We start from the raw sequence: 11,992 nt of genomic DNA, 5'->3' as shown, positions 1-11,992 counted from the left end.
CATATATACCATATTTATTTTTCCACCATCTACTGGTAAAATCAGCCCAAACCAGTGCAAAGGCAGAAAAACTACAAGCATCTCTGGTCTTAATGTTTTGGCTATTTGCTTACCAGGTCAATTACTTACAAAAAAAACCTTGCATTGTCTAACTTGAATATTTTATAAAAAACAGAACCCTGCAGAATGTTCGTTGGTGAATTTATTTTATATTATAAATTTATATTGTTTGCTATGATTGGTGTCCTGAAATACCTTTAAAATTTTGCTTCGTAAACTCCTATTAAAAATTAAGCAAACACGTTTAGAACTGAAAATGGATCTCCTTTTCAGAGTAAAGTTGTAAAGTTTATTTTTTCCCCCTTTATTTATGAATTTTGACATATAATTTGACATATCAGGTTCAGTTTATTTTATAGTATTTCATTTTTATATTCATAGTAATTACAACATTTCCCTTTCCCTTATATGAATAAATAAATATAAATTGCAAGCTCCTCAGATTGAATAAGTCTTTTGGATAAAAGACGAAACGTTTTAACAAAGAAGAATCCGTCCAGAGGACCTGACTCACCTTGTTAGATTAATCTACCTGAACATTTCCCCTTCCCCTTCACAATAGCCACAAGCTGAAGACCATCGAAAACGATGGTCTTATAACCACAGTTTTCAGTTTGTATCAATACGCTAGTACTACATTTGAACATTTCAAGCAAGAAAGTTATTTTTAAAGGGCCATATCTAAACAATATATTTTTTATATGTTTAATTTTGTCAATATAATATAATTTTGTTGTATTTTACCTGTATAATATAAGATATAACAAGCAACACGCGGAGGGATATATCACAGTTACACCTTCAGAGACGAGAACGAGCGCGGCGGGTAGAGAGTACAGACTGTTTCCTGTCGGCGCTTGGGGTAAGTGCGCAAGGTTAGCTTTGTCTTTTAAACTTTGGTGAAATATCAGTTGCATTCTATAGCTTCTTTGGTGCAATTATTTGTTAGCATTGTTAATTAGAGCCAAGATCTTTATTCTTTGTGGCCCGTACCTGATTTCTTTTGAAGTAGCCGGTTAACGACACACGAGCTTGTGTTGTATATTTTTGAACAAGCTAGCTTGTTTGCTAACATTTGTCGTTTATTCTGCAAAATTAACGTGCGTTACTTTTGATGTTTTATTGGGAAAATACATGAGTGCGGAACGCAACACAATAATTGAACCATTCAAATATTTTACCGAAAGATTGTTGTATAAATGCTTAAATGCTGTTGGAAGTTACAAAAAATCGTGCTAGCCGATGCGTTATGACATCATCAATGTGCGTCCATTGATCGGCTTGTTGTTTTAGATATTGATAAAACCATATTGTATTTTGTACTTTTGGTCTTTATTTGGGTGTGGTGAAAAGTTATTCTTGTTAATCCGATGGACAACATAAACTTAGGTTTTCAAGAGAAAGTAAAACAATTTCCGGAAAAATAGTCGAAAACGTTAAACAGAGTGGTTGTCCAGTGAGTGACAGTTTATGGCAGTTCTATTCAACAAGTACCTCTGGTGGATACAGTCCTTTTAATATTTCTTTGGACCCACACAAAACTGCCAAAATTCCAAACAATATGCAACACCTATCAGATCTACTACCATACATTGTGTCTCATATTAAAGCAAATCATTTGTCAAACAGCCTCAGGTGAGTCACAACATGCACATCTGTAAGCAGATGTTTGATTGATCAGTCCATTTCACCTGTGCAATGGTCAGTAAGACCGATGGATAACAATGTCAAATGCTGCAATTGCTAAGATCTCAGTATGTCCCCTTCAAGCTTCAAGCCACAACTTCTACCCTGAAGCTATTAGACTCATAAATCCCTAATCAGGATTGTGAAAAAATTGAAGAAAATAAAAAACAAGAATCACTGTAATGCTACATCGATTGTTGATATGTGCTGCTGATTATTCGTGCTGCTGATCTCATGCTGCTGTATTCATTCGTACTCATCTACTCACACAGACTCATGTTCGTGCTGCTGTTGTTCGACGTTTTGTTTTGCATTATTAAGTGTTTAGCGTCTTTCTTAGTTTAGTGTATTTCTTAGTTTTTGTCTTAGATCCTTTGTACTGTTTCTTTTACTATTTAGATTTTTGCTATTGTTATATGTAACTGTGACTCTGTGTACACAATTTTGTTCCGCCTCATGTACCACATGTGATGCGAATGACAATAAAGAACCTTGAACTTCAAAGCTAAAGATATAAAGCAGAATCAGAAACTGAACAATTTATTTTTAGTGAATGGACTGAAACATTATGTTTGTGCATTTAGCCTACAACAACCAGTGTTTGATGATGGGATTGAAGAATAAGCTGTGAAATGGTAATAGAAGTCAAATCGTGCTACATTTTGGCAAGTTTGCCAGAAAAATGTCAGTGATGGGAACGTACAGATGAGTCGCTCAGAAAGGGACTTTGTTTTTGAGGCTAAAACTGAGTGTGAATCTTTGTTGTCTTTGATGAAAGTGTGGATGAAAAGGTATTATATATTATTGCTTGTGACCCTCACACACAAACTTATTTTTATACATGGCCAACAACAACTGAAGTTGAATAAACCTGGTTTATAAGTTAGTGCACCTGAGATGCCTGAAGTTCATCTATTCTCACCAAACATTTTATACATTAGTACAAACCAGATTCCAAAAAAGTTGGGACACTAAACAATTTGTGAATAAAAACTGAATGCAATGATGTGGAGGTGCCAACATCTAATATTTTATTCAGAATAGAACACAAATCACAGATCAAAAGTTTAAACTGAGAGAATGTATCATTTTAAGGGAAAAATCTGTTGTTTCCAAATTTCATGGCGTCAAGAAATCCCCAAAAAGTTGGGACAAGTCCATTTTTACCACTGTGTGGCATCCCCCCTTCTTCTTACAACACTCAACAGACGTCTGGGGACAGAGGAGACCAGTTTCTCAAGTTTAGAAATAGGAATGCTCTCCCATTCATGTCTAATACAGGCCTCTAACTGTTCAATCGTCTTGGGCCTTCTTTGTCACACCTTCCTCTTTATGATGCACCAAATGTTCTCTATAGGTGAAACATCTGGACTGCAGGCTGGCCATTTCAGTACCCGGATCCTTCTCCTACGTAGCCATGATGTTGTGATTGCTGCAGAATGTGGTCTGGCATTATCGTGTTGAAAAATGCAGGGTCTTCCCTGAAAGAGATGACGTCTAGATGGGAGCATATGTTGTTCTAGAACCTGAACATAGTTCTCTGCATTAACGGTGCCTTTCCAGACATGCAAGCTGCCCATGCCACAAGCGCTCATGCAACCCCATACCATCAGTGATGCAGGCTTCTGAACGGAGCGTTGAAAACAACTTGGGCTGTCCTTGTCCTCTCTGGTCCGGATGACATGGCGTCCCAGTGTTCCATAAAGAACTTCAAATCGTGACTCATCTGACCACAGAACAGTCTTCCATTTTGCCACACTCCATTTTAAATGACCCCTGGCCCAGTGCAAACGTCTGAGCTTGTGGAGCTTGCTTAGAAATGGCTTCCTCTTTGCACTGTAGAGTTTCAGCTGGCAACGGCGGATGGCACGGTGGATTATGTTCACTGACAATGCTTTCTGGAAGTATTCCTGAGCCCATTCTGTTATTTCCTTGACAGTGGCATTCCTGTTTGAGGTGCAGTGACGTTTAAGGGCCCAGAGATCACGAGCATCCAGTAGAGTTTTACAGCCTTGACCCTTACGCACAGCGATTGTTCCAGATTCTCTGAATCTTTTGATGATGTTATGCACGGTTGATGATGATAACTTAAAAGTCTTTGCTATTTTACGCTGGGTAACACCATTCTGGTATTGCTGCACCATCTTTCTGTGCAACAATGGTGGAATTGGTGATCCTCTGACCATCTTGGCTTCTGAGAGACACTGACACTCTGAGAAACTCTTTTTATACCCAATCATGTTGTCATTTGACCTAATTAGTGTTAAATGGTCTTCCAGCTGTTCGTTATATGCTCAATTTCCTTTTTCCAGCCACTTATTGCTACTTGTCTCAACTTTTTTGGGATTTGTTGACACTGTGAAATTTTGAATCAACATATTTTTCCTTTAAAATGTTACATTTACTCAGATTAAACTTTTGATCTGTCATCTATGTTATATTACGAACAAAATATTGACATTTACCATCTCCACGTCATTGCATTCAGTTTTTATTCACAATTTGTTTAGTGTCCCAACTTTTTTGGAATCCGGTTTGTACATGTTAACTGTGAAACGGTTAATGTCAGTGGCTGAAGTTTGGTGTTTTGACTTTTTTCATTAAAAGCCTTGTGTTTCTGTCCTTTCTTCAGCACATGAGGTTCTAGTGACCGCAGAGCTCAGTGCAGACGGCTGCTCAGTCTGTCCTTCTGCCATCATGGCGTTTGTGCCTGCGCCCAGCCCCACAGTGGTGGACCAGACCACTCTGATGAAGAAGTACCTGCAGTTTGTTGCTGCGCTCACAGATACAAACACGCGTGAGTTCACTAACCGCAGGAACGACGTGGCTAAACGTAGTATTTATTAAAACCTTCTTTAAAAATAAAACCGTTTTACACAACTGAAAAATGTTTCATTTAAAATTGTATGCAGGGGTTTTGAAATTGTTGAAAGCTTAATTTTTTAATCACAAAGACAACATTTTTCATGCAGTTTGTACCAAGAAGAAAAGTTTTCTTAAAAAAAAAAAAAAGAAGAGGTTTAATATGTTGTGTTTTAAGTAAAATATATTTACAAGTTAACAATGTTACTGTGTGTTTTTACTCTCACTTTGTAAAGGGTTTGTTACAAATCTTGGTACCACTTTACAAGAAGGCTCCCCTTATAGATGCTAATATATAATATATATCTATAAACACTTTATAAATCATTAATAACTGCTTATTATGCATTAATTAAGGGTGACAGAGAGCCCAAACTGACCAGTTTCTTGTCAAACAGTGAGCCAAATCTGTTCACCTATAAATTTCGTCTAGACTTGTTATATTAAACATTTCAGACTAAGTTACTAAATTGTAGCACAATTAACATTTGGAAACCTATTTCTTTAGGATATAATATTGTATTTTCTCACTGCGTTATAAGTATCTACGACTAATATTATATTCTAAAAACAATTAGGTTTGCAAATTATTGTTCTTACAAGGTCATAACTTAGTATTAAATGTTTACTACAACAACTCTAGATGAAATATATAGGTGAACAGATCTGACTCACTATTTGGCAAGAAACTGCTCAGTTTTGTCTGTCACCGTCAATTAATGCATAATAAGCAGTTATTAATATTTATAAAGTGTTTATAGAGAGATTATTAACATAAACCATAGCATCTATATGGAAGCCTATGAGGCTCCCCCTGTAGATGGCTAATAAATAGACAAAGGGAGTGGTGGTGCAGAGAGTACAGAAGATCGCCGGTTCAACTTCCTGTACCGACGACATCATATTGTGGGTTAGGTGAGGCACACCTGCCTCCACCCTCATTTCCCCTACTCTGGGCCCTTGAGCAAGGCCCTTAACCCCCACCATCTGCTCCCCCGGGTGTCCTAGATCGCAGCTCTCTGCTCCACACAGGGCTGTGGTAGCTCGGTGTCTGTGGTTGCCTCAGGAAGGACATCCGGTGTAAAAACAATCGCCAAGTCTTCGTGTGACAGTTCGCTGTGATGAAAACTGAAGAAGGGAACGAAGAAAGAGGGGGGGGGGACTTATTGTAAAGTGGTACCCAAATTATTGTACATAGAGATCTGTAAAATATTATTTTTACCCAACTGTAATTCAACATTTAAATATATTTAATTACAAATATTTAGAGTTGATTATTTTCCTTTCATTGAAGTAATGTTCTATTTAAAATCCAGACAAAGTTATTGTATCCAGTACTACCTCATGTAAGGTTTTACTACTACAGTAGTTCAAGTGTAACTTATCACGGTTAGATGTTATTAATTATCTGACGCTTGTCAAACTTTTTTTGAGTTTTAAGCGGGATTGGATTAAATATTATAAATAAATAAAAACCTCATCAACAGTTACCAGAAAGCTTCACAATAGCTAATTTAAAGAAGTTTATTTTTCTTTGTTCGTTATGAACAGTTTTCATCCAACTGCTAACGTTCGATTTGGTGTCGGGCTGAATCTCCGTGTGCTTAGCGTGGGCGATGTGATGAGGGCGATGAGCTTTAGTCCAGTCAAAGGTACGAGTGTTTGCGTGTGCGCTTGTTTGTGTGCGTGTGCTTGAGTGTGTTTGTTCCTGTACCTTGTGATTAATCTGGACGCTGAAAGTGAAACTGATAAGATCTGAGAGCCCCTGCTGAGCACGCGGAGACGGCCCTGACGACTGCGGCTGTGTCCCTCAGGCTGTTTGATTAATGTCCTCCAACTTTCAGCCGATGAAACGAAGCTGAAGATGATGCAGGAGGTGAGCGAGAACTTTGAGGTGAGTTTGATGAACGCCTTTAGTGTGTAACGGAGTGGAATAATTTAATCTGCCGGTGGATTATGAGACATTTTGGTGGAGGTTTGGATCCCAGTGAAAACCTGGAGGGAACTCTTTGTTTTTGAGGCGTATAGTAATGTAGCTGTAGAATAGAAAGCTTCTGATAGACTAAAGGATGTTGCAAATGCTGGGAATACGTAGGGCTTCACTTTAACATCTTTCTTTAGATTGTGTTGTTTAAAGTCAAACATGTTGGACTCGTCGCTTTCAGAACGTGACGTCTTCACCTCAGTACTCCACCTTCCTGGAGCACATTATTCCTCGCTTCCTCACGTTTCTTCAGGACGGAGAAGTGCAGTTCCTGCAGGAAAAACCTACGCAGGTAAGTGACCAAAGAAACGCGCTTGGACTCGTTTGTGTACTTGTAACTATTATCACCATGTTCCTACACACCCTCGAGCTGTATGTAATTATATTCAAGGATTTTCCAGGTCTGGATAAGTCTTAAAAAAAATGTTTTGGAATAATGTTAGTGTTTCCAGACTTGTCTCTATTTTGTATTATATTATTTTCTAAAAGATTGCGTTGAAACTTTTTTAATTTACTAGGGATGCACGATATCATCGGCATGGTATCGGTATCGGCCGATAGTGGCGATAAAGTTAAATATCGTCCATTCCTTCAAAATAACTCCTCAAGTCTTCTGTTTTAAGTTATTTTTTAATTAAAGAAACAGTCGAGTTTATCTGTTAATGCACTTTTCACGTTGTTTGTGAACAGGTTGAGTTTAGATTTGTGTAAATGTATAAATTTGTACTGTTCGAGTGTCGTCGTTGTGTTAGAGTAATCATGAATAAATTTGACACTAAACATAATCCAAGTTGAAGTGTTGCATCATTTTCAGCCCATTTTGGCATCTGCATTTGGTAGCAGGTCAGATTAACAAAGATCATGCAGAATAATGTATTTTAATTCCACAGCAGAGAAAGTTATGTAGTCTATGTATGTAGGTCTAGGGAGAAATATCGGTATTGGTATCGGTTATGGACCAAATAAGTTTTAACATATCGGATATCGGACAAAAATCCAATATCATGCATCCCTAAAATTTACTCAAACAAGCTGAGTATTTTTGTAAATAAGAGCCAGCCGTGTCTTCTGGTTCTGTGACTGCATCAAGCCTCAGATTTAGGCTGAAGGTCATCAGCTTCTTTGTTTTTAAATAATCTTTTAGATTAAACTTGGACATCGTGTGGCTGGATGGTCAGAATCGGTCATTAGAGCATCTCCAACTGGTTCCTGGTGTCTTAAAATAAAAGAAACTGCTTGAAAATAAGTAAACGAAAAGCACCCTTTAAAAATAAAACTACATTTTAGGTGACTGACGAAACGAAATCTAAATTTAACTACATGGATAAATACTTTTTTTTAAACATATGTGAGCTAAAATCGTCTAAAGTGTTTTCTTTGGGCTTCCAGAATCAGAACATAAATGCTGTTTTTCCAAACTGTACTGCAGCTCTTTCATAAGTAAATCAAAGAAAGATTTTACTTTCACTATAAATAGAGATACTAGGGATGCACGATATTGGATTTTTGTCCGATATCCGATATGTTAAAACTTATTTGGCCGATAACCGATACCAATTCCGATATACATATATATATATATATATATATATATATATATATATATATATATATATTTTTTTTTTTTTTTTCCCTAGACCTACTTACAGAGACTACATAACTTTCTCTGCTGTGGAATTAAAATACTACATTATTCTTCATGGTCTTTGTCAGTTTGGCCTGCTGCCAAATACAGATGCCCCAAAAAAAAGAGGCTGAAAATGACGCAACACATCAACTTGGATTATGTTTAATTTCAAATTTATTCGTGACATTTAATCACAACAACACTCGAACAGTACAAATGTGTAAATTGTCACACATCTAAACTCAATGACGCATGTGACGTAACGTTTGTGCTGGTGCTGAAGGCGTCCTTTTTACTGGGTTCTCGTACAAACCAGCACCTTTTTATTTTGGCGAGTTATTTTGATGGAATGTCCGATATTTAGCTTTATCGCTAAGATCAGCCGATACCATGCCAATAATATCGTGCGTCCTTAAGAGACACGGTTTTATCAAATGAGCAGGATTTTGTTTGGAAGGAGAATTCAACCCATAGATCATAAAACAATTTGAAAAACTGCAACTTTTTTTTTTTTTTTTTTTTTTTTTCCCAGAAGCATTTCCTGCTGCTTTTTGTTCATGGTTAGTGGTTTTCATAAAGTGCTTAAAGTGAGAAGATGAGAAAAGAATCACTGTTTAAATACTCCTAGAAACTTTACTTTCAATATTGGAAAAGGCATCTATGTACATGTTAACTAACATGTAAAAAAGTACAGAATTAATTTTATTGTAAATTTGTGCCTGGAAAACTGGAATTCCATCAAATTAAAATAAGTAGGAACCCCATTATTACCGTAATTTCCAGACTATAAGCTACAACTTTCTTTTTTTGCACGCTTTGAACGCCACATCTTATAGACAAGTGCGGCCTATATATGTACAATTTTTCAATTTCGCGAGCGCAGCTTATATTCAAGTGCGCTCAATAGTCTAGAAATTACGGTAATCAAGAAATACTTTGATCCCGAGGTTGAGGGATTAATTTGTAACACTTCAACTTTTGAGTGACGCGTTTGTCGCTCCTGTTACTCGTTTTCATCACAGCTCATCCCAAGAAGTGACTGAGGCTTGCGTCACTTCAAGCTCTAACTTTAAGATGTTTCTTCCCGTTCAGCAACTGAGGAAGCTGGTGCTCGAAATCATCCACCGCATCCCAACAAACGAGCACCTTCGCCCGCACACCAAGAACATCTTGTCCGTGATGTTTCGCTTCCTGGAGGTACGAGTTTGCTTCCTCTCCAACACATCCGGTGTTTTTTTTTGTTGTTGTTGTTGCAGGAAACGGTGAAATATGTCGGTGTAATGTTGTTTTCTCTTTTGAATGTTGACCGACTCTTCGCCGACTCATACGAGGGGGGTGAAAGAATAAACGTGTTTACGTTGACGTGTTAAATGCAGGAACTGTCGCGTCATTTGCTCATTTGTTTTCTTAGATTGAAAGTGAGGAAAATGTGCTGATTTGCCTTCGGATCATTATCGAACTGCATAAACAGTTTCGCCCTCCGATCTCTCAGGAGGTAAGCATCTCCCGATTAGTTGTTTTAGCATTCTCAGACATTTCTGTGTGAAAGAATGTACTTTAACAAAAATAAATACATTTGTGGAAGTCATTCTTCATGTTACTGTAGCGGAGTTTAACAGACACCAGGCGTAGTATCATTTATTTCCAATTACAAAGGTACATTCAAAGCGTTTTCAACCAGTTTTCTGTCGTTGTTTCTTAGATTCACCACTTTCTGGACTTTGTGAAGCAGATTTACAAAGATCTTTCTAAAGTTGTTGTAAGTCCGACTCCACTTAAGGCTGCGTTTTCTCCCTGTAATCATATAATGTGTTAAATTAACAGCCTCTCTTCTGTCTCTTCTTGTTCTTCTGTGTTTGGTTTTACTGCTCCCTTCAGGCCAGGTACTTTGAGAATCCCCAGGTGATCGCTGAAAACACCGTGCCCTCACCCGACATGGTGGGAATGATCACATCAGTTTTGGTTAAAACGGCGCCTGAGAGGGAGGACAGCGAAACCCGAACAGTAAGCGGGAGATTTGATCCGTCATGTTTGAACCTCATGCTTCTGCACTACTGTCTTGTTTCCACTAGATGGCAGTGTTGCATCATTCTGTGACAACATAAGACTCCTGCGCTTATTCAAAGCTAAGATCCATAAACACACACCATGTTGTTTTTATGATAGCCATCAAGCAGTAGGAAATAAAACCGTAACACTAAAGATTCCTCACGTCAAAGTAAACTATACATTAAATCACACTTAGCTTGAACAGTGCTTTTGGGAAAACTAGAAAAACCTCAATAAATAAACATTTTTTGTCTTCTTTACATGGCCGCTTTGGGTTTCTTGAAACGCATATTTTTTTTGTTCAGCAGTTCTGTTTTGTATTTTATTTGAGTGTTCTCATTAGGTTCCTCCTTCTTGTTTCTGCCTCAAGCACACCATCATCCCTCGGGGGTCGTTGTCTCTCAAGGTTCTGGCTGAGCTGCCCATCATCGTCGTGCTGATGTATCAAGTAAGTACAACTTGAGGACTCGTCTCGAGGATTGATTTAGTTGTGGTTGAAGGTAACGTTAAGATGATTAGCCAAAGATCTTGTCTTCTGGGAACGTGTTGTGAATGAGTCTCACCTACTACCACACCAGTTTGTTCACGTTGAGGGAGCGGTGGTGCAGAGGTTAGAGAAGGTGAGCCCGTGATCAGAAGGTCGTCGTTTCGACTGGGAAAGGTGAAACACCCGCACCTCTAAGCTCCTCCTTCATTTGCCCCACTCTGGGCCCTTGAGCAAGGCTCTTAACCCCCCACCATCTGCTCCCCTGGGCGCCCTAGATGGCAGCTCTCTGCTCCGCACAGAGGGCTGTGGTAGCTCGGTGCTCTGTGGTTGCGTCAGGAAGAGCAGTGGTGTCAAACCGATCGCCAAGTCTTCACGAGAGTTAGTTTGCTGTGGAGAGTCCTGAGGAAGGGAGCAGCTGAAATGAAGACATTTTTATAACCGACCGAGTTATAGCCTTTTTTGTGTTTGCTAAGTTTGATCAGCTGTGGCAGCCATCTTGAATATGGGTGACTCCAAAAGTTAATCAGTTGTAGATAATCATCCACTGATTGTACCCTGAAAGTTTCATTTAAGTCTGTCCAGTAGTTCATGAGATATTTTACTAACAGACAAATAGAGTTGACTCTAGTAGTTAATAGCAAAAATAGAAACATCTCAAACAATCTGTTAGCTTTCAGAATATATGTTAGGAATCAGTGTCAGTTACTTCCTCACCAAATTTTATCTCAATATCTGTACAGTTGCCTGAGTTATAACCATTTCTGTGTTTTCTAATATTTTTTTTATTTTTTATTTTTTATTTTTTTATTTTATTTATTTATTCATTTCATAACAAAATAAAATACATATCAATTAACATATATGTAATTAGAAAACAATTATAAATATAAAATGAAAGGTAGCAGATGAAGAAAAAATCTTATTGAATCTGCTCCTTATTTATCTAATAAACCATTCAAACAAACATATTCAGAAAATTATCAGAAACAAGTAAATAACTCATGTAATATTTCAAATATCCAACATTTTTCATGAAATACATTCATATATATTTTTTTAGCAATTGAATTTTTACCATTTTCTTAAATACCGAGATTGATTTAGCTTCCTTAACATCTAACTCCAAGTCGTTCCACAGTCCAACACCCTGAATTAGGGTAGATCTTCCCTTCAAACTGGTTCTGAATTGCGGTTTAACAAAAACATCTTTCCCCTTAAGATTATAATTACTAGCTCT

At 37.6% G+C, this 11,992-nt stretch overlaps 1 protein-coding gene across 1 annotated transcript in view; it reads left to right on the top strand.

Annotated features, from left to right (window-relative positions):
• Nucleotides 1-891: 891 nt before the first annotated feature.
• LOC119424153 (transformation/transcription domain-associated protein) overlaps nt 892-11,992 on the top strand; it is a 144,245-nt gene continuing 133,144 nt past the window's right edge. Inside the window, exons 1-9 of the mRNA XM_037691621.1 lie at nt 892-922; nt 4,379-4,543; nt 6,453-6,502; nt 6,774-6,884; nt 9,312-9,416; nt 9,631-9,714; nt 9,922-9,978; nt 10,098-10,223; nt 10,639-10,720. Coding sequence (XP_037547549.1) covers nt 4,444-4,543; nt 6,453-6,502; nt 6,774-6,884; nt 9,312-9,416; nt 9,631-9,714; nt 9,922-9,978; nt 10,098-10,223; nt 10,639-10,720 — 715 coding nt within the window. The 5' untranslated portion in view covers nt 892-922; nt 4,379-4,443. The remainder of the gene's footprint in view (nt 923-4,378; nt 4,544-6,452; nt 6,503-6,773; nt 6,885-9,311; nt 9,417-9,630; nt 9,715-9,921; nt 9,979-10,097; nt 10,224-10,638; nt 10,721-11,992) is intronic.

This window comes from Nematolebias whitei, chromosome 17 (assembly GCF_014905685.2).
Source record: "Nematolebias whitei isolate Nwh7 chromosome 17, NemWhi1, whole genome shotgun sequence".
Taxonomy (NCBI): domain Eukaryota; kingdom Metazoa; phylum Chordata; class Actinopteri; order Cyprinodontiformes; family Rivulidae; genus Nematolebias; species Nematolebias whitei.
Note: the sequence above shows the minus strand (reverse complement) of the source record. Positions and strands in the feature narration are given on the sequence as shown.